Source organism: Saimiri boliviensis, chromosome 1 (assembly GCF_048565385.1).
Source record: "Saimiri boliviensis isolate mSaiBol1 chromosome 1, mSaiBol1.pri, whole genome shotgun sequence".
Classification (NCBI taxonomy): Eukaryota; Metazoa; Chordata; class Mammalia; order Primates; family Cebidae; genus Saimiri; species Saimiri boliviensis.
In genome coordinates, this window is record NC_133449.1 from 162251858 (window position 1) to 162273317 (window position 21460).

At 33.5% G+C, this 21460-nt stretch overlaps 1 protein-coding gene across 2 annotated transcripts in view; it reads right to left on the reverse strand.

The window, feature by feature from the left end:
• Positions 1-18964, reverse strand: part of SPINK5 (serine peptidase inhibitor Kazal type 5) — a 74867-nt gene extending 55903 nt beyond the window's left edge. For both annotated transcript variants that reach the window (XM_003933987.4, XM_003933988.4), the window contains exons 1-4: positions 18845-18964; positions 17533-17558; positions 12244-12371; positions 10191-10263 (exon numbers count right to left, since the gene is read on the reverse strand). In XM_003933987.4, the coding sequence (XP_003934036.2) occupies positions 10191-10263; positions 12244-12371; positions 17533-17558; positions 18845-18899 (282 nt within the window). In that variant the 5' untranslated portion in view covers positions 18900-18964. The remainder of the gene's footprint in view (positions 1-10190; positions 10264-12243; positions 12372-17532; positions 17559-18844) is intronic.
• Between the last annotated feature and the right edge of the window lie 2496 nt (positions 18965-21460).

Consider the following 21460-nt stretch of genomic DNA (forward strand, 5'->3'; position numbering starts at 1 on the left):
AAAATAACCATATAAATATTGAGACATTAATACAATGAAAAGCATTTTATGAGTATTACTATGTTAATACATTTGAAAACCAAATTGAATATATGACTACAAAAAGTATAAAATAACTACATTTGTTACACAGGTCAATAAACATTAATCCAATTGATATATTGGTCTGAGATATTCCCACCCCAAAATAACTCAGTCCCAATAGCTTTATAATCTGTTTTTCTGAAATTCTAGGAAAACTTGTATTAAATAATAATTGTTTACATGTTATTTCAAAGCAGTTACAAGTATTTAAGCTGAAAAATAAATTTCTAAACAGCTTTACTGAAGCATTACTTAAATAGTATAAAATTCACCAATTTAAATGGATTTAAAGTGATTCAATGATTTTTATTAAATGAATAGAGTTGTACGACCATCATCAGAACTTGGTCTTAAAATATTTTCATCACCCCACGAGATTCCCCTGGGCTCTTGTACAGTGTGTCCCAGCTCCCAGCTTCAGCTTCAAGCCATCATTAAATGTTTCTCTGACTCTATATAATTTTTCTTTGAATGTTTCCTATAAATGGAATTATAAATCTGTAATTGTTTAATTCTAGCTTTTTTCACTTTGCATGGTGTTTCCGAGGTTCATCCACATTGCAAGATTGTCAGCAGCACATTCCTTCTTATGGTTGAATAATATTTCATTGTATAAATATAGTTCATTTTGTTTATCCATACACCAGTGGACAATCGGACATTTGGATTGTTTTTAGTTTAGAACTATTAAAAATAATGTTGCTATGAATATTCACATGCCTGACACTGTATGGACATATATTTTCATTTCACTGAACTCCTAGGACTGAATTTTCTGGATTATATGGTAAATCTGTTTAAATTTTTGAGTTCTCAAACTGTATTCCAATGTGGCAATAACCTTGTACATTACCCCCAACTATCTATATGTGTTCCAATTTCTCCACATCCTTAACATCTTGTATTTTCTCTCTTTGTGATTAGTCATTCTACTGGGTGTGTAGTAATACCCCAGCATTTTCATAAATAATAATGGTGTTGGGCATTTTTTATGTGCTCATTAGTCATTCATATATCTTTGGTGTAATATCTATACTCAACTGAGTTGTTTGTCTCCTTAAAATTGGGTTGCAAGAGTTTCTTATATTTCGTGGATATAAGTCCTTACCTGCTATATGAGTGGTGACTATTTTTCTCCCAGTCTATGACATACTTCTTCATTGACTTCTTGCTGTCATTTGAAGCACATAAATTTGCAATTTTTATAGAATTCAATTTGTTAATTTTGTATTCATGGATTATGCTTTTGATTTTATACCTAAAATTGCTATACTTAACCCAAGTTCATGAAATTTTTCCTCCTATGATTTACTTGAGAGATTTTATATTTTTAGCTTTTACGATTAGTACTAAAATCAAATTTGAGTTAATTTCTGTGTAGGTTATAAGGTACAACTCTTTTTTAATTAATTATATTCAATTTTCTCAGCATTATTTTGATATGTTGGTTAAATATTAACTGATCATAAAAGTAAATAATCTCAATTCTATTCCTCTAGTCTTTATGCCTATCTTGAAAGAACAGGACACTGTTATGATCACTATTGCTTTGTAACAAAATATAAATTCAATTACTCTTAAGAGTCCCAATATTTTTTATATAAATAGTAGGTTCAACTGCTCAATTTCTGCTAAACAGAAAATCTGACAAGATGTTCATTGGGAATATGTTGAATTTATAGATTAATATTGGAAGAACTGCCATCTCCACAATATTGAGTTTTCTCATCTATGAACATGAACTATTTATCTCACTAGTTATTTTGATCTTTTATTTCCCTCAGCACCATTTTATAGTTTTTAGTGTATAAGTCTTGTACTCATTTTGTTAAATGTATGTCTACATTTTTATGCTATGTGAATGAAATTAATATTTTAAATTTTGAATTATTCATTGCTAGCATATAGAAATACAGCTGAGTTTGTATTATTAATCTTGCACACTGAAATCTTATGAAACTCATTTATTAGTTCTAGTAATTTTTCTTTTTGTGGATCCTTAGAAATTTCCACATGTGGTATCACGTTTTAGAATTAAAGACAGTTGTTTCATTTCCATTAAGAATATCTTTAATTAATTAATTAATTTTGACTTTTACTGGCTAAGAACCTCCAGTACCATGTTGAATGGCAGTGGTGACAGTTAACCACCCTTTGCTTTCTTCTCAATTTTAGGGTAAAGCATTCATTCTCTAACCATTAATATAATGTGTAGGTTTTTCACAGCCATTCTCAGACTGGAAAAGCTTACTTCTATTGATAATTTTTGTGTGAGTTTTCATCTTGAATGATGCTGGATTTTAATAAGTGAATTTCAGCACCTATTAAGATGATCATGTGGTTTGTCCTTTATTCTATTAATATGGTGTATTAGACGAACAGATTTTCTGTTCTTAAACCAAGGTTGCTTTCCTGGAATAATTCTTATTTGATACTGATTTTATTCTTTTCATATTGTAGATTCACTTTGGCAATGTTTTGTTAAGAATTTTTCTGTCTATGTTTATGCGGAATATTTGTCAGTAGTTTTCTGCTTTTGTGGTATCTTCTAGATTTTTTATCAGAATAATGCTGAACTGATATAATGAGCTGTGAAATGTCTCCCCTTCTTCTTGAATGAAATCTGTAAGTTTCTCCTTTCAGTACATAATGGAAATTGCCAATGATATTTGCTCTTAGCCTCTTTTTAAAAAATTACTGATTCAATGTCTTTACTTACACTATAATTCTATTCTGATTTTCTGTTTCTTCTTGGGTCAATTTTCAATAATTTGATTCTTTCTAGGAATTTTTCTATTTTAACTAAGTTACTTAATGTGTTGACATAATATTTTTCATAATATCATCATAAGCCTTGTAGTTTCTCCAGAGCACATATTGATGTCTCATATTTCAGTCTTGATTTTGGTAATCTTTGTCTTCTGTTCTTTTTTGAAGGCAAAGCAAAACTAAGAGTTTGTCAGTTTTCTTGATCTTTTCAAGGAACCAACATTGGTTTTACTGATTTTTCTATTATTTGTATGTTTTGTGTTTTATTAACTTCCTCTTCAATCCTTATACATCACTTCTTCTGCTTGCTTTGGGTTTAGTTTGCTAAACTTTGTTTTCTAAGTTTCTCAAGGTAGAGTCTTAAATTATTGAGTCCTACCTTTTTTTTTTTCTGAGTAAGCCATTTCAAACTCTAGAAAGTGCTTTACATTAATCTAGTAAGTCTTAAATTGTTGTGTTTTTGTTTTCATTCAATTAAAATTATTTTTCAATTTCTATCAAGATCGTTTATTTGACCCACCAATTTTCCAGAACTATGTTGCTTAATTTTAAAATATTTGGGGATTTTCATGATTTATTTTTCTTGTTGGGTTTGAATTCAATTCTGTTGTGGTAAAAAAAACATACTATATAGTATTTTAATTTTTTTAAATTTATTACTTGTTATTATTTACTATTTTAATATTTTAAATTTATTAAGTTTGTAAATTAGTATAGAGTATATCCTGAAAATGTTCTTCTATAGCTTTAAAATAATACATATTCACAATCAGTGGAGAAGCACTCTCTATGTATCAGTTTAGGTTGAATTGATAATATTCTGTTTGAAGTATTCCGTTTGGTCATATTTTGTCTAGCTGTTTTATCAGTATTTTAAGTGGAGTATTGAAATTCCTAGCTATTATTTTTGAATTCTTCATTTCTTTCCATTTCTTTTAATTATAGCTTTTTGTGTTTTATAAATTTTGAGCCCCTATTAGGAGGGTATACTTTTATTATTGTTATAATTCTTAATGTATTGGCACTTTTAAAGTTGTAAAATATCCCTATTTATCTCTAATAATGTATTAATGTCTATTTTGTCCCATACTAATATAGCCAATCCTGCTCTCTTATGGTTAAGCTTAGCATCTTTTATCATTTCAACTATTTGTGTCTTAAATCTAAGGACCATCTACTGGAGATAGCTTATAATTCTTTTGTTACCATTTGACAATTTCTGCCTTTTGATTGGGATGTTTAAACCATTGATGTTTAATATAATTACTAATATGGTTGTATTTACATTTCTATTTTTCTATTTGTTTTCAATATGCTTTTGTTCTTTTTTACTTCTCTATTGTTCTACTACTACCTTTTTGGGGGTTAAATATTTCTAGTATACCTTTCTAATTTATTTATTGATGTTATACATTTATTATATATGTTATTTTCTTAGTGGCTACTCTAGTACTTACAATATGCACCTTAATTTGTTACAAATTATTTTAGAATAATACTTAATTCTGGCAAAATATAGAAACTTTGACTTAATAAAGCTTTATTTTCTCCATTGCCCTCTATTGTCATGATATATATTATATATATATAATATGTATAGTATATATATGTATATATGTATATTATATATATAATATACACATACATACATACATGTACCTGCTAAAACAGCATTATAATTATTGCTTTATATATTAAGATTATTTCTTTTAAAAAGGCTAGGAGAATAACTCATATTTTCATTATTTCTGGTGCTTTACATTTCTGTCTGTACATACAAGCTACCAACTGGTAGTTATTTCCTTTCAGCTAAATGACTTCCTTCATCATTATTTTTAAGGTAGTTATGTTAACAACAAAATCTCTCAGATTTCATTAGTATGGGAATATCTTTATTTTACTTTAATTTTTGTAGAATAGTTTTAAAGGATGTGGAATATTGCTTAACCTTTTTTTTTCTTTCAGCATTTTGAGCATGTCATTTTACTGCCTTCTGGTCTTCATTATTTTAGATGAGGGGCCAGCCTTTAATTGTATACAGCCTGCATATAGGATGTGTCATTTTTCTCTTGCCACTTTCTGAATTTTCTTTGTTTTTTTTTTTTGTTTGTTTGTTTTGTTTTCAACATTTTAATCATGATGAGCCACATGTGGATCTCTTCATATTTATCCTATTTGGGGTGTACTGAGTTTCTTAAATGGTGAAATTTATTTTTTGATCAAATTTAAGGCATCTTAGGCCATTGTTTCTTCAAATAATTTTTGTATTTCTTTTTCTCTCACCTTTATTTCTGGTGTTCTCATTAGGCATATGTTGGTTTGCTTCCTGCTGTCTCAAAAAGTGTATAATTTTGTTCATTTTTCTTCTATATTGTCCATCTCTGTATTTCCATTGTTAGTTTCTATTAAGCTTTCTTCAAGTTTGCTAATTCATTTTTTAAGCATTCACAAATCTGCTTTTTAGCCTCTCTATTGAACTGTTCATTTCAGTTATTATGCCCTTCAACTCCAGAATTTTCACTTGGTCTTTTAAAAAATTATTTCTCTTTTTCATTGAAAGTTTTTATTGGCTTATACATTGTTATTATACTTCCTTGTGAATCCTCAAACATGATTACTTTTAGTATTCTGAATACATTTTTAATAGCTGCTTTAAGTCTTTGTCTGCCAAGTCTAACATCTGTACACAATTAAAGACAAATTCCATTAATTTTTTCTCTTGAGTATGGGTTATATATTCTCGTTACTTTGAATATTTTATGACTTTTGGTGAAAATTGAATTTTTTTAACCTAACTCACCTGGATTATAAAAATTGAACATTTTAGATAATATAGGTACTCAGGTTTATAGTTATTTCTTTAAAGATTATTTTCACTTCTTTTTTATTCTTTTTTGCTTCTGTGGCTGAATTGAGTCTTAGAGATTTTCCTCTCTCATAATTGCCATTGCTGATGTGCTGCTAAGAAGATGATAATAGTTTTTATTATGGTTATTTTTTTAAGCCTTGCTTCCTATGTTTTTCTTCTATGTCTCTGTAGTTTTGTGGACAGCTAAGTATTTAACACAGTTTGTGTTCAGATACCTCAAGCTAGCAAGGCTTTCATTCTCTCAGATACACCTTTGTGCGTAGGGTAGGGCATGCAAAGTTTAGGCCACTTTTACATCTACCCCAGCATTTGCTTCTCACTGAGATATTTTGTGTTTATTAAGTGAATATGCACAATTTTATGGTCAATTGAGAGTTTGGGAATATCTTGGTCCTCTTTGGGTTCTTTCACGCCTGTGTGAAGTCTCAGCCAGGAATATACTTGCTTCAATTATGACTGCAACCTCAGGCCATTTTCCTTACCCTTGGTGAAGATTATCACTTACACTGAAAACACCTCTGAGTATGGCTTTTGCTCATTACTCCAAAAAGGTTGGCCTTCTTCAACAATGGCAATGCAGTTACTGACATTTGTACTCTGTCCTGTATAAAACCTCCATGCCAACCAAGCCAAGGTTTGAAATGGGAGTATCCCTGAGCAAGAATATCACAGACCTCTCTTTTCATTCCTAAAGTCAGGATTTTTTCAAGATAAATGCTTCTCAGATAGGCATAGACTGCTGATCAATTTTCAGATTGCTAAAATGGTTTTCTTCATCAATTTTGTCTAGCTTTATAGTTGCTTTTTGAGGAGAGGATCTGCCAACGACCTCATTAAGTCATAGGCTGAAGTGTCACACCTTAGGAGAATTTTATGTAGATTCCCAAGCCAGATAAGAATAATTTAAGGGAGAATGTGTAGATTCATTTTACTTAAGGATGTAACTGCAAAATTTTTAAATAAAATATTACTATCCAATTTATTTAAAATATAAAGTATGATTTACTCTAGAAAAACAAGAATAGCTTAACATTATGTAATATATTCAGAAATGTATTTACATTAATAAATTAAACAAAATTATTTAAATTATTGCAAAAAAGACATTTAATAACAAGAAACACATATTCAGAAAATTAAAAATAGAGATTTTCAAAACTTGCTAAAGTGTATAGATAAAAACCCCTATGATGAATATCACACTTAATGGAGAAACTTTAGAGGTAGTCCCTTTAGTATGAAGAAACAAAGGGATATTTGATGTTCATTATCATTACTAGTGTTTAACCATTGAACTCTGGATCCTTTACCAATTATATAAGAAAAGAAAGAAAGAAAGATGTGCTAAGATGGAAAAGAATATTATAAAACTTTTGTTATATGTAGATAATATGATCAACTACCAAGAGCAAAAACAAAAGTTGCCTGACATAAGATTAACCTGAAGAAATCAATAGAATTTGTTTGTATCAATAAGAAACAGATAAAATGCAATAAAAAACCAAATCTCTTCAAAATAGTAATAAATTTACACATTTTAAAAGTATTAACAAAAATTATAAAAATCCGTGACTATTTTATACATTTTATAAAGTGGATCGAAATTGTATTAATTAATCATAAACTATTCGGTGCTCTTGAGGGGAGAAAATTAATATTGTAAAAGGTCAGTTTCACCCAAATTAATTTATAAATTCTTTGTATCCCTAAATACATTGGGTTACCAAATTCAAGATGAAATTTTTATAAATTCAATTATTTTTATCTCTGACATATATATGAAAACCATATATCTCTGCATAGGTCCATCAACTTTTAACAACATGAACTAAGTCGGAGGACTTACTATAGTAGTTATTAAAGCAATAAATGAATCTGAAAGAAGAGGGACCTCAGAAACACGCACTTACACTCGTGTGAAAATATTGTATAATGTTAGCAACCTAAATTATGAGAAACATGGAATGAATGAATTCATCAATTAAAAGAAAAGTCTTCACATGTACCAAAAACGTCAGAAATCAGAAATAATGGATGACTGGACTGAGACGGTAGAGATGAGAATGGAGCAAAGGAGTCGGACTTTGGAGGCAGTACCAACAAGACTTGTTGATGGCGCAAATACCAGAGTTGGGAAGTGAAAGGATGATGTACTAACGAAAAGAAAATTATAATGAAAGACAGAGTGAGAAGATGTCTGTAGGAGGAGATTCCCTGAAATGCAGAGCACCTTATTCTTAGAGTGAGTAGCAGGGTTGATTTTTGATAGGAGGAATCTAAGAAGAAAACGAGTACATTGTTCTGTTTTATAGCGGAGAGAGACAACAGCAACAACAAACACATGTTCTAATTGCATGAATCCTTTTAAATACAGAGACAAGTAAACATTTAGACAGAACTTATTTGAAAGGCACACAGCCAAATATTAACTGTCTTAACTTACTTAATTTAAGTTACTACTTATTTATGTAATTAGTTTCCTAAGTAGTGAACCATGTCACTATCAGAGTTTTATCTAGAGAGTTTTTTTTTTTTCTTACAGTTTTTTTGGTCGCTCAGGTATAAAATATTAACAGAAAGTAATTTTATATCTAAAAACTGTAATTTTGGCCCAGTGCAGTGGATCATACCTGTAATCCTAGCACTTTGTGGGGCTGAGGTGGGCAGATCATCTGAGGTCAGGAGTTCCAAACCAACCTGACCAACATGGAGAAATTCCATCTCAACTAAAAATACAAAATTAGCCAGGCATGGTGGCACATGCCTATAATGCCACCTACTCGGGAGGCTGAGGCAGGAGAATTGCTTGAACCTGGAAGGCAGAGGCTGCAGTGAGCTGAGATCGCACCATTGCACTCCAGACTGGGCAACAAGAGCGAAACTCCTTCTCAAAACAAAACTAAACGAACAAATAAAAGCTGTGATTTTATTTTTTGAAACTCAAACTTGATTAAAATTCAATAAATTTGTGTATATATGGAAACATCTAACTAGCTCTATTTTTTAGGTAGCAGATTTGTTAAAATCAGTATTTTTGTATGTATTTTGCTTTTCTTGTTATTTTCTCTTATGGTGTATTTTTAAACATCATAGATATATCATTTTTTTACGAAGAAGAGAGAGGAGGAAAAGGAGAATGGATGGTACACAGTGAGCCACTCTCTGAATGTGACAAATAAGGCACATTCAAAGTTGCCACTAAACCTTTCTGGCCTCCACAGATTTTGCAGAATATTAAAGTAGCTCTCTTTTGCAGCAGATAAAGAATTTGCAATTATTCATCAATTTTGTGGTGTCTGTTATTGTTTTAAAAGTGAGACTGGTTGAGCCCAGGCAAAGAATTTAGTAGACTATGTTTACTACGGAGGCTGAGGTTTTCAGACGTTCTTGGCTAACAATGCCAAGGAAGATGACAGCGTGGTTAGACCATGGATGCTATAAGTAATTAAGGTGTGCTAACCCAGACTGATTATTTTAATTATGTGTTGGAACCAGCAGAGAAGGAAAAGAAAGAGGAAAGTAGAGAAGAAACTGCCTAGGAGGCCTGGAGTGATGTGAGTGGTGGTCAGAATAGCTGGTGGTGGTCCCACCTTCGTCAATAACCTCTTTGTGAGATATTGTAGGCTAGATATTTCCACCAATCTGGGTCCTAAGTTTTTATTTTTTAATTTTATTTTTCTATTTTTTGTATAAATTTAAAAAATATTTTATAAATTTAAAAAAGTGTAAAGTGAAATGGTTTGTATACTAGGCTCAATTTGCAGTTTCTTTCCTTTTATTTTACTTCTTGATGTTTTATTACCTTTTTTTTTTTTAAATCGAAGAACCTTTTTCTTAAACAAAAAATTAGCCTGAGTCCCCAGCTGCAGAATAGATATAAACAAGCAACTCTAGTTGAATTAGGAGTACCCTCCAGGTACTACAACATATATAGTAAAAAGCAAAAGAGGAAAAGAAAAAGGAAATACAATGAGCCAAATGCCTGCTAGAACATGTTCAACCCTGAGACTGGCTTTTAAAACTTAGTTTCTCTTTGGTCTAAAACTCATTTTATAGATGAAAAAATTTAGATCCAGAGATACATACATTTTCCAAGTTACAAAGGCAATAAGAATTCTAAGATTTGAACTTAGTTTTACAGTTCCAGGAAAGCTCTTCTTTGGGCTAAGACAGGACAAGAGGAATGAGAAATGATGGCCTTGGAAGGCAGACGTCACACTGGCTCACTCCACCTCTTAGTTTCTGTCAGTGCCTCAGATGTTTTCAAAGTTGGGTCATGGGTTGGGCTTATGGACAAGATGTACCAGATACTTAGCCCACCCCTGGACTAACCCATGTTCCCTCCCTTCTAAGTAGTTGGCTTTAAAACAGGTATGACCTAGTAATTAAGGAATAAACAGAGAGCTCTAAGTAGAGTCGAACCTCCTCTCAAAAGTAAACATGACAGGTTGGCTCCAAATAGTCTTACCTCTGTTGGGGCAGTAGCCTTGGTAGCTCTTGCTAAATCCCTGGCTCTTTTCTGTGATTTTGCTTGTTTTTCCCTGGAAGAGGACAAAGAATAGCATAGTTTAAACATTGTTGTTTGCTCAACTTTTAGAAATAGCAGCATACATGGTAAACTTAATTTTACTACTCCTCGGCCTAGTCTGGCATTGTCAAAATTGGAGGTATGTTCAGAAATGGGCACAATACCTAAGATCTCCCCTGAACATTGAAAAATATCTTGAACATCGTATCATTATTATGGTTATTTGAGACAGAGTCTCGCTCTGTCACAAGGCTGGAGTGCAGTGACGCGATCTCAGCTCACTTCAACCTCTGCCTCCTGGGTTCAAGCGATTCTCTTGCCTCAGCCTTCCCCGTAGCTGGGACTACAGGCACACATCACCACACTGAGCTAATTTTTGTATTTTTAGTAGAGACGGGGTTTCACCATGTTAGCCAGAATGGTCTCCATCTCTAGACCTTGTGATCCTCCCACCTCGGCCTCCCAAAGGAACACGGTATTATTGCAGGCAAGAATCTCTACCTTTAACTGCATAACAGACTACCTTCCTGGACTACTTCCAACAGCCAGGTAGTCATCAACTCTCAAAGCTATCTGCACTATTCTTTAAATGCAGTTTTTGAAAGACAATATTCACATTGAAACTGCTTATACTGGTTCTAATTCCAACATCTAGGGACCCACAGAGCCAATCAATTTTCTCTTCCATAAGGCAGTACTTTAGCGATCTAAGGACAGCTTCTATGCCTTGCACAGCCTCCTTCTTTCCAAGCAAAGATACCAATTCTATTCCAACATAATTTACACAAGTAATAAAAATAATAATTGAATGAGGGGCTTCAAAATGATAAACTGTCTTCAGACACTTAAGGCATTTTATCTTTGTTTTGCATTATTTTTCAGTACATTTGTTATATTCATACTTTCAGTCTTATATTAAAACATCTGAAAAAACAAGAAGAAAATTTTATAGTAAATAATACCCTTGCTGGTTTACATTCAGCTTTCAAAAGAAGAAAGAATTATTCAATCTACCCTGGGCCTCCCATCCTCTATTAAATCTTGTCCTGACCTCTTTATCTTCTCACAGTCTCTTCACTAGAAGCAGTGCATGATCAAATGACCTGAGCTTCATTATCCCAATATGATCGATTATGTCAATCCCCAAATTAAATCCCATAACATATACCAAACTGACATTTAAAAAGCCAGTCATAACATAATTATCCTAAAAGTAAGTAAGCTCAGTATTGGCTTGCTACCACGGTTGAAGTTTTGACATTGGTCAAAAATTGAAGCTAACCTTCCTTTTCAAAAACAAATTAGGACACTGGTTGGAGGATTTGCACTTGATAACTCAAGCCTTCTTTTACCTTTGCAGCGACAAGGGAGAGAAGGGAACCAAGTTAAGAAGCATTGGATAGAGATTGGTAAACTTCCAGGATACAAATCCTTTCTGAGTTGCAAGGAGTTGGAAACTATAATCTACCCTTCAGTTCATCTCATCCTGGAGTAACACTAGGTGTCTAAAGACACTGGCAGCTCACAGAATCAGGGTATACCTTGCTTAAGTCCTCAGCCGGTTGGCTGCCACAAGGAGATTCTGGCATCATGCTTAAGCTGATCTTCTCAGCCCCTAGGCTGCAGCAGAATCAGGTCTTAACAGGCCCAAGGAATCTGACTTTCTTTTTCAAATTCATCTTTTTCCAAAACCAGGAAGTTCAAAGTGGAACTACACCCTCAAAAGACAATAGAGTGCTACAAAAGATACTGATACCAGGTCCTCTGCTGCTTTTGGAATCTTGTTTGAATGATTATTAAAATCTTTCTAGGTGAGTGGCAATTATCCAACTTTACCTGATGGAAGATGTCAGAGTGATCTGCTAAGCACTTTTATTTAACCATTTTGGTTTAGAAAAATGCACTTGAAAGAAAAGAAACAGAATACGTTTACCAGTTCAGAGGCTAGCTGTTCACTCAAACATTGGAAAGAAAGAAAGAAATCTTTACTCACAGTATCATTTTGCATGTGGCACATTTATTGATGAGCTTTATTCCTTCAAGACTCAGAAAAAATTTCTTATCCTGGGGACAGAACAGTTTTCCCTCTTTCATGAATGCCTGAAGCCCATTGCATATTTCCTAAGATAAAGCCAAAAAAAGTTGTGTTAGCTGAAACTACATCAAAACAAAGGTTTGGTTTGACATATATATGTAGATATATGTATATCTACATATATATACATACAATTCAAAGGTTTTATGAAGATTATAGGTATGTAAAGCCCTCAGACAGTGCCTAACACATAGTAAATATTCAATTAATAAATTATCCTCCTTCCTTCTTCTTCTTCCTTTATTATTATTATTATTTTGATGTTGGTGACGATTGTCATTATTATTACTGGAATATGCTAAGATGACACATCTAAAATACCTAGCACACAGTAGGCCAATAGTAATTGCTATGAAAGAAATATGAAAATATTGCTGAAGGACTGAGGCAAGGTGTTTGAGCATTGAACACTATTAAGTGTCTGCTTGCATTTCCCCATGGTGTACTGCAACATATTGGCTCCTAAAAATTTTAACAGTGTTAAGTGAAAAAATGATTTCTTGGTTATATATATTTGGAAAACAATTTCCTAGGCTGGCTTATTTTCTGAAAAGGACATGATGTCCCTTGATACATCATTTGACTTAGAAGCACAGGCAGACTTACCTTAAAGCTAATAAAGCTTAAGATTCGGGGCTGTGGACTGTCACATCCCTTCCAAAGTTCTGGGAGAGGCCTAAGCGTTTTGCATTTTCAAATTTGTGTTATATATTTTAAAAAAGTACCCATACTTCCAATAGTTGCATAAGCCTCCCCTGCTTTTTTCTTTCTTTTTTTTTCTTTCTTTTTTTTTTCTTTTTTTCTTTTTTCTTTTTTTTTTTTTTTTGGCGTATCCTTTGGAACTATTATTTTACTATTCTGTGAGACATCCTTGAAATCCTGCTATATTTGTTTTGGGCATTTGGTTTTGCAAATATCAATAACTGCATTATGCAAAGTTTAAAGAGGAGAGTGAAAACGTTTTGAATAATAGAATTGGTGGGGGAAAAGAAAGTAGAATGACCTCCAAAAGTGAGAATACTTTCTTTTCATTCATTCAATGCATTTTATTAAAGTCCTGCTATACATCACTCGTTCTTTTTTAGGAGCTTAAAATATGATACACTTGAGCTACCTAGTAAAGTACTACTTTAAAATGTTATGTTCCTTTTTAAGTTAGAAAATTCACTATTTATTTATTTATTTATTTATTTATTTATTTTATAGATGGAGTCTTGCTGTATCACCCAGGCTGGAGTACAGTGGTGTGATCTCAGCTCACTGCAACCTCTGCCTCCCAGGTTCAAGAGATTCTCCTGCCTGAGCCTCCTGAGTAACTGGGACTACAGGTGCATGCTACCATACCTGGCTAATTTTTGCATTTTTAGTAGAGACAGGGTTTCATCATATTGGCCAGGCTGGTCTCAAACTCCTTACCTTAAGTGATCCACTTTCCTCAGCTCCCCAAAGTGCTGGAATTACAAGTATGAGCCACTGCACCCAGTGAAAATCCACTAGGTCTTTAGATTAAGCCTTTGGAATCTAAGGGGATCTTTGCTGATTTTGTTTTGATTTTTCAAAAAAAGAAAAAATCTGCTTCTTGTATCAGGAAACAAAGTTTTGCTTTGACTCTGACAAACACATCCTCTTCCAAAAAATTTACTAAAGGATTCTATTTAGGCACCTATGTCTGTATCTGGGGTGTTTTGTACTTGTTTTTTCTTTTCTTTTCTTTCTTTTGTTGGAGAGTCAGGGTCTCACTACATTGCCCAGTTCAGTCTTGAACTCTGTTAGCCTCCTGTATCTTTATTATCATCATTCAATGAGTCAACAATCACTTATTATTATATTACTATACTTTGCTAGATACCATAGATACAGCATTAAGTAGAACAGGAGTATACTTACCTGGATGGATAATAATGTACCTAATCTAGTCTCTTAAAAATGGTAGACAGTTGGTAGCATTACAAAATAATTAATGGTGAAGAAGAATAACTAAATAATATCACAGACTAGCCCTGGGAAATTTTACCAGGAACCGCCTGCTAAAACAGCTCTAAGATTATTATCACTACACAGTGACTCCATTGGAGTAGCACAATAGTAATTTCAGGACACAAATTAATAACTGAGCATCTTCAGATCTATCTGATCTCTGACGTCACAGTATCAAATGCCAACTTTGTAAGTCATGCTTACCTTGCTGAGTATAATTGATCCTAAAATCCGTATAATAGAATCAGAGAAGGGCCTGATGTCTTTGTAATAAAAATATATCCCTTATGAAGGAAGTCTTATAGAAAGTGTACAGAAGAAAGACTCATGATAATCCTGGAATAAAGCTCTAAATAATTTTGAGTGTTTATCATAAAAGAGTAGCATCAGGCCAGGTGCAATGGCTCATGCCTGTAATCTCAGCACTTTTGGATGCCAAGGCAGGAGGATTGCCAGAAGTACAAGATTCTCCTGGGTGATATAATAAGACCTTGTCTCTACTTATAAAAGAAAAATTAGAAGAATTGCATCAATCAGAATAATCCCTAAATTGGACTTCTCCAATGTCACTATTAGATAAGAGCTTAATTCCTAGAAAGACTCTCTCTCTTACAAACCGAGCATCAGAGGCCCAAATAACAGGTTAGGAAACTTGTGATTAATCAGTTAAGATGAGATTCAATGCTATTTTTCCGAGTTATGAAATTATCTGATATATTCTCTTAGGAAACAGAAAAACATCATAAAAATGGAAAGACACAGTTGAGTTTTTCTCCTAGCAAAATGGAATACCCTTTCAATTACCCTATAGAGAGGGTTGAAACAGAAGCATATGACCAAATGTCATCCTGAGTTGAGCAGATGACTTTTCAGCAACTGTTAACTTGCAGTCTAACTTCCAGTCCCTGGCTTGTTTTGTTTGTTTTGTCACTGTGCCTGTTATTCTCTTTTTCTCATCATGTTCCAGGAAAACTGAAGCCGAGTTCTCCCCGTTTCCCTCACTGGCGGAGGTCTAATCTGTGGTCCATCTCCAGATATTATAAGACCCTCCATTGCTGGCTGGCATTGCCCTAGCTCAGTGATAAAACACTGACCAGTTTGCTTTTGCCTGCAGAATGACTCTTTGGTGATGACACATTTAAGCATACTTAAAATCCTTGAAGATTACTGTAGTGCTTTCCCCTGTGCTTTAGGTGCATGTTTATGACATTTAACATGGTTTTATGGTGCTAAAAGGAACCCGAGCTACTAAACTTGGAAAATAACAAAAATTGCAGCATCATAAAAAAGACTACATCAATAGTTTTCATTTCTGACACAGTATCAAAAAAGAAGAACACAAAGGTTTCCAACTAAATAATTCCTTCTTTGTGTACTTCTTGACTTTAATACCAATATAAGAAGTCACTGAATTTGTTTTTTAAATATTTTTCAGTGAAATAAAGGTTAATGCTATAAAAATATCAGTGTAAAATTCACAATATCTGCCATAAATTACCAGCCATCACCATGAACCCTGAAAAAAGAAAATGACTTTTTGCAGTGAGATTTATACATAATATCCTTCTTTTTTCCAGTATAAAACATTTAAGTGAGCATGCTCTCTTCCTCCCAAAAGTCCAGCCTTTTTTTACTCTACCAAACTTTCTGGACCTCTCCCTAATCAGCAAACTTAGATGAAATAGTAGAGAACATGATAAAATTCTCTAGACTACTCATGTAAGAAGTTTCTTTAAAAAAATTATTGAAGTGGTCGGGCGCAGTGGCTCACGCCGATAATCCCAGCACTTTGGGAGGCCGAGGCGGGTGGATCACGAGGTCAAGAGATGGAGACCATCCTGGTCAACATAGTGAAACCCCATCTCTACTAAAAATACAAAAATTAGCTGGGCATGGTGGCGCTCGCCTGTAGTCCCAGGTATTCGGGAGGCTGAGGCAGGAGAATTGCCTGAACCCAGGAGGCGGAGGTTGCAGTGAGCCGAGATCTTGCCATTGCACTCCAGCCTGGGTAACAAGAGCGAAACTCCGTCTCAAAAAAAAAATATATATATATTGAAGCAAAATACAACAAGAGTATTTTAACCATGGTTCTCAGAGTTTCATTGTAAGGAAAAACGGTTTCACCTTTATACTTCTTTAATGTTCATGGCCAGAGATACAGCAAATTTTGCCACATATTCAGCAAAACATTTAAACTTGTGGTTTAAGTGCTGAATTAATAGCATGTATAGCAGTGTATGTATATATAAATATATAAAATATGTGTGTGAGAAAGTAATTGGTCATCTTATCTTTCAAATAGATCAAAAATGTAACTTCTATTAGAAAATGAATTTTTAATTTATCAAACAAAAGAGTTTTCAGAGTTGGTAAAGCACTTTCTTGCCTCTGTGCTCAAAGGTGCTTCTCTCTGGTCTGCTGTAAACTGCAAAGACCTTCACGGTTTGTTCCCCTTAATGACCTTCAGATCCCTATTCTAATAATGTCTCTCCAGAGAAAACTTCCCTGATTATCCTTATGAGCATGGATACCACCTCCATTCTCAGGAATCCTATTCTGCCTCCTGATTATTTTTCTCCTAGCATTTATCATTATTTAATGTACCATAGGTTTTGCTAAGCTACTTATTATAAAACGTAAGTTTCAGGGCAGGAATTTCATCTATTTTGTTTGCTTAAAAATATCTCCAGCATCTTAAACAGGGTCTGACATCTAATAGATGCTCAATAAATATGTATTAGATGAACTATATATGCTGACTATATAAAAGATACAGACCACACTCTTTTGCATAACAATTATTAGACTATTTATTTTAGCTTCCCATGTGTTGCATTATGGTTTGTTCAGATGTTAAATGGAACAATAGTAGTTTGCCAGTTGATTTATTTTTTGTTTATGAAATTTTAAAGTACTTCTTTAACATGGTAAGTTGCCTCTTGCAGACATTCATCATTATTAATACATTGTGTGTGTGTGTGTGTGTGTGAGAGAGAGAGAGAGAGAGAGAGAAACAGAGAGAGAGAGAGAGAGAGAGAGAGAGAGAGATTCATGTCTTGATTGATAAAAACTTGTCTGTGTTTTTAACAAAAGCTATTAGTACCTACCAGTATAATATGTTTGTATTATTAACATGAAGGTGTTGGCCACAAATTATTTTTCTTTAGGAATCTTGGAATGAATTCAATGAACAGAAAAAGCAGGACTAACCTGATCTTCATTCTCAGTGGCAGCATCTGGGATGAAAACGTAAAAACCAAAGTTAAGGAAATGTAAAATATTTAATAAATAAAACAAATACTTCATTTAATGCAGTGTCTTGACTGCTTTAATGACAATATGTTGTAAAACCACAAATTGTTTTTGAACACATTAAGATTTACTATGGTAAATAAAAGAAGATTACTGTACCAGGAGATCAGTATATACACTTACAAAGGTCTAACCACATAGAAAATTCCAGTTACCTTAGAAAATAATATTCACTTGAATTCTAACCCCATCAAAATAGCTCATCTTCAAAAGGTCCCATTGGAGTAATAAATGGCAGCCTCCCTTTTAAAATTATAATATAACGTACATGCAAAATACTATACCAATTATAACATAATTTGAAATTATATTATTTAATTTTTGATTTTTCAAATTACATTTCTGAAACTAAATTATAATCATTTAATTTTTGAAATTAATTAATAATTATAACATAATTTTTGAGATAATATTATAGTTTCACTTGAAAACTACAATATAACATTCACCTGAACCTATAATATAGCATTATATTTATAGAATATCTAAAATTTAATTTTCTGAACCTGGCAGTTCTGCCTCCTTATAGGTACCTACACACCTATTTTAGGAAAGTGGGCATTATTTGTATATGATCTCAGACTATCTCTGAGGTTCTCTTTTTTAAAATTTAAATCTTCCAGAGCAACCTAAGTCTAGGCAATTTGTGTTCTCTTAGGGTTAAATAGCAAATGTAAAAATCTACCTTCCAGCTCCCACAAAAGTCCCTTACTCTTTGAGAGAAATACTTTCAATTGATTTAGCATTTGAAAACACAAGACTAAAATAAGCTAGACATTATTGCTTTAAAATAAAAACAGATGATTAAAATTTTAAAAATATTTCATTTATACCTACAGTATTAAAATATGTTATTTACAAGTAAGTTTTAAATGTCTATTACATATATATGTACATGCACTATGAATTGATACATCTGGTAAGAGGAAAATGAAGAAGAATCTATTCAGTTTTCAGAACTAATAAAGAATTAATGAAAGAATTTCTTGTGGATAAAAATGCAGATCTCAAACTACTTGCCATTTCTAAAGATAACAACATAATTATAAAGGCACATATATAAATCTTCAAAACTCTGTGTCTGGCAAGATAGTTCAGAATTATACATACCTACGTAAACAGTTTTTGGCAGGAGTAGGGGTAGAGAAGTCCCTTCCCCAGGGCTTTGAGCCATATGGCAAGAGGCTTAGATTATACACAAATTGCTCACCTTGTATAAGGCAAAGAGCCAAGGGCAGAAGCACGGACACTGTGACTGTCTTCATGTTGAAGATGATGCAAGTTGCCTACAGGTCCACTCCGTGCATTGCTCAGCAGGTGCAATGTGACTGAACTCGGCCAGATGAAATTTACTTGTATAAATACTCAAGCCCTGGTGACACCCACATAAAACCAGTTGTTCAAGGTCACAGGATGTACATACCACACCACTTTAACTTCCTTTATTCTTTTTTTTTTTTTTTTTTTTTTTTAGATGGAGTCTCACTGTGTGGCAACCGTGGCTCATTGCAACCCCTGTCTCCTGGCTTCAAGCATTTCTCCAGCCTCAGCCTCCCAAGTAGCTGGGATTACAGGCACCCACTGCCACGCCTGGCTAATTTTTGTAATTTTAGTGGAGACGGGGTTTCACCGTGTTGGACAGGCTGGTCTCGAACTCCTGACCTTAAAGTGATCCCCCCACCTCAGGCTCCCAAAGTGCTGAGATTGCAGGCGTGAGTCACTGCACCCAGCTAGCTTCCGTTTTTTAGGATCCCTTCATAAGTGGGAGGAGAGAGGAAAGAAAGACAGATTGGTTGTCCTACCAGTCAGGTATAGATTTAAAGATTCCCACATCTCGAGAAACCCAGGTTCCTGCTGCTTTCATTTGTAGATGTTCTGAAGTCTCTGAGTTCAGTGTCACAGACTCATATATATGTTAGAGCTGAACGACTCTAAAATATAACATAGCAAAATTCTCATGTTGAATATATGGAGCAATGTCTCAGAGGAGCAATGTCTTTCTCATAAGCAGACAGTTTAGATGGAACAGGCAGAGGAGGCATCCAGCACTTGTAAGCAGACCACATATATAGCATTCTTTCCTCTCTGTATACTGCTTCACCCTTATACATTAAAAAAGGCAGAAACTTGGGAAAAATAAAGCTTGTATGTAACTGCTTTTTAAAATTCTCCATCTGAAGGATATTTTATATCTTGAAGCCTTACTTTATATTCTAGTCAAGCATCATAATCACAAACATTGGAGACTCGGTTTAACTTTCCATAGCCCATGCTTACCCACATTACTGTTTGAAAATTTTGGCTCCATCAGTTCTCCCTAAATTAGATTTCTTCCTGTATCATCCCATTATTTAGTCTCCTAAAAAGTAAAGAAGAAACAAGCTGTAAAATTTATAAATATGTAAATGTAACATTTTCTGAACAAAGTTTCTTCTCCTTAGTTTCTTCTTTCATCCTACAAGTAATACCTTTTTTTCTACCAGCTTATTTTGCCCTAATAGCCTAAGGAAGCACCTGAAGAAACATGTGAAGATGACTGAAACCAGAGCCAAATTGTTTCATTCCAGTACTTCTCAGGGTCTTCACATCCATAGAAGGAATGTTTGAGACTTTAAGCAACCAAAGGCCTTTTTATGATGGTTCCAAAAAACTGATCAAGGTTAGTCAACTTTGGGACTACGCCAATATTCTGAGATTTATCTAAGTGAGATAATATGTCCTTTTTTTTTCTCATGAGATAATTTATTTCCTATAAAAATATAATCATTGAGCTGGGTACAGTGACTCATGTCTGTAATCTCAGCACTTTGAGAGGATGAGGTGGCTGGATCATGAGGTCAGGAGATCGAGACCGTCCTGGCCAACATGGTGAAACACAAAACGCAAAAACACAAAAAAATTAGCTGGGCATGGTGGTGCTTGCCTATGATCCCAGCTACGCGGGAGGCTAAGGCTGGGGAATCACTTGAACTCAGAAGGCAGAGATTGCAGTGAGCCAAGATAGAGCCACTGCACTTCAGGCTGGCGACAAAGCAAGACCCTGTCTAATATATATATATATATATATATATATATATATATATATATATATATATATATATATAATCATGGTCTGCACTATTATTGTAGCTTTGCTCCTTCCCAATGGAATAGTAAAATTAGTGACCACAGAGAGCAGGTTCAACTTGCATTACTGTTACAGGTTAGAAAATCAAATTCCATCACAGCTTCAAGAGAAATGAGACAGGGTTTAGAAATCTGTTTCTATTCTATATGATCTTTTCAATTATGTAGGGCTAGAAATGAACCCAGCTTTGGAACAAGGTAGATCTGGGTCCAAATCTGGAGTTGTTAGCCATGTTGCCTTGGGCAAGTCACTTATTTTTTCTAAGCCTCAGTTTCCTAATACATAAAATAAAAATAATAACACCCACATTGTACTAGCATTATGAGGTTTAGAGACAAATCATATACATATATATATATATATATATATATATATATATATATATACACATATAATCTGTGTGTGTGTGTGTGTGTGTGTGTGTGTGTGTGTGTGTGTGTTTGGGAAAGAGAAGAGAGGTGCTTAGAACAAATATCAGGTATATGTGATAAGCTTGATAGTTAATGATAATTGGTCTTGCATTTTTACAACATTGTAATAATGTGGTTGTACTAAATAATTTCTAAGATACCAAGAAAAGTCAACATCTCTTGATTGTGAATTTCACCAATACATTCACATTCACTCAGCATAGAATAACTCCCTCAATACATTTTGAGGTAAAATTAAAGTATAAACATATATGTTCTCTTTTTCCCT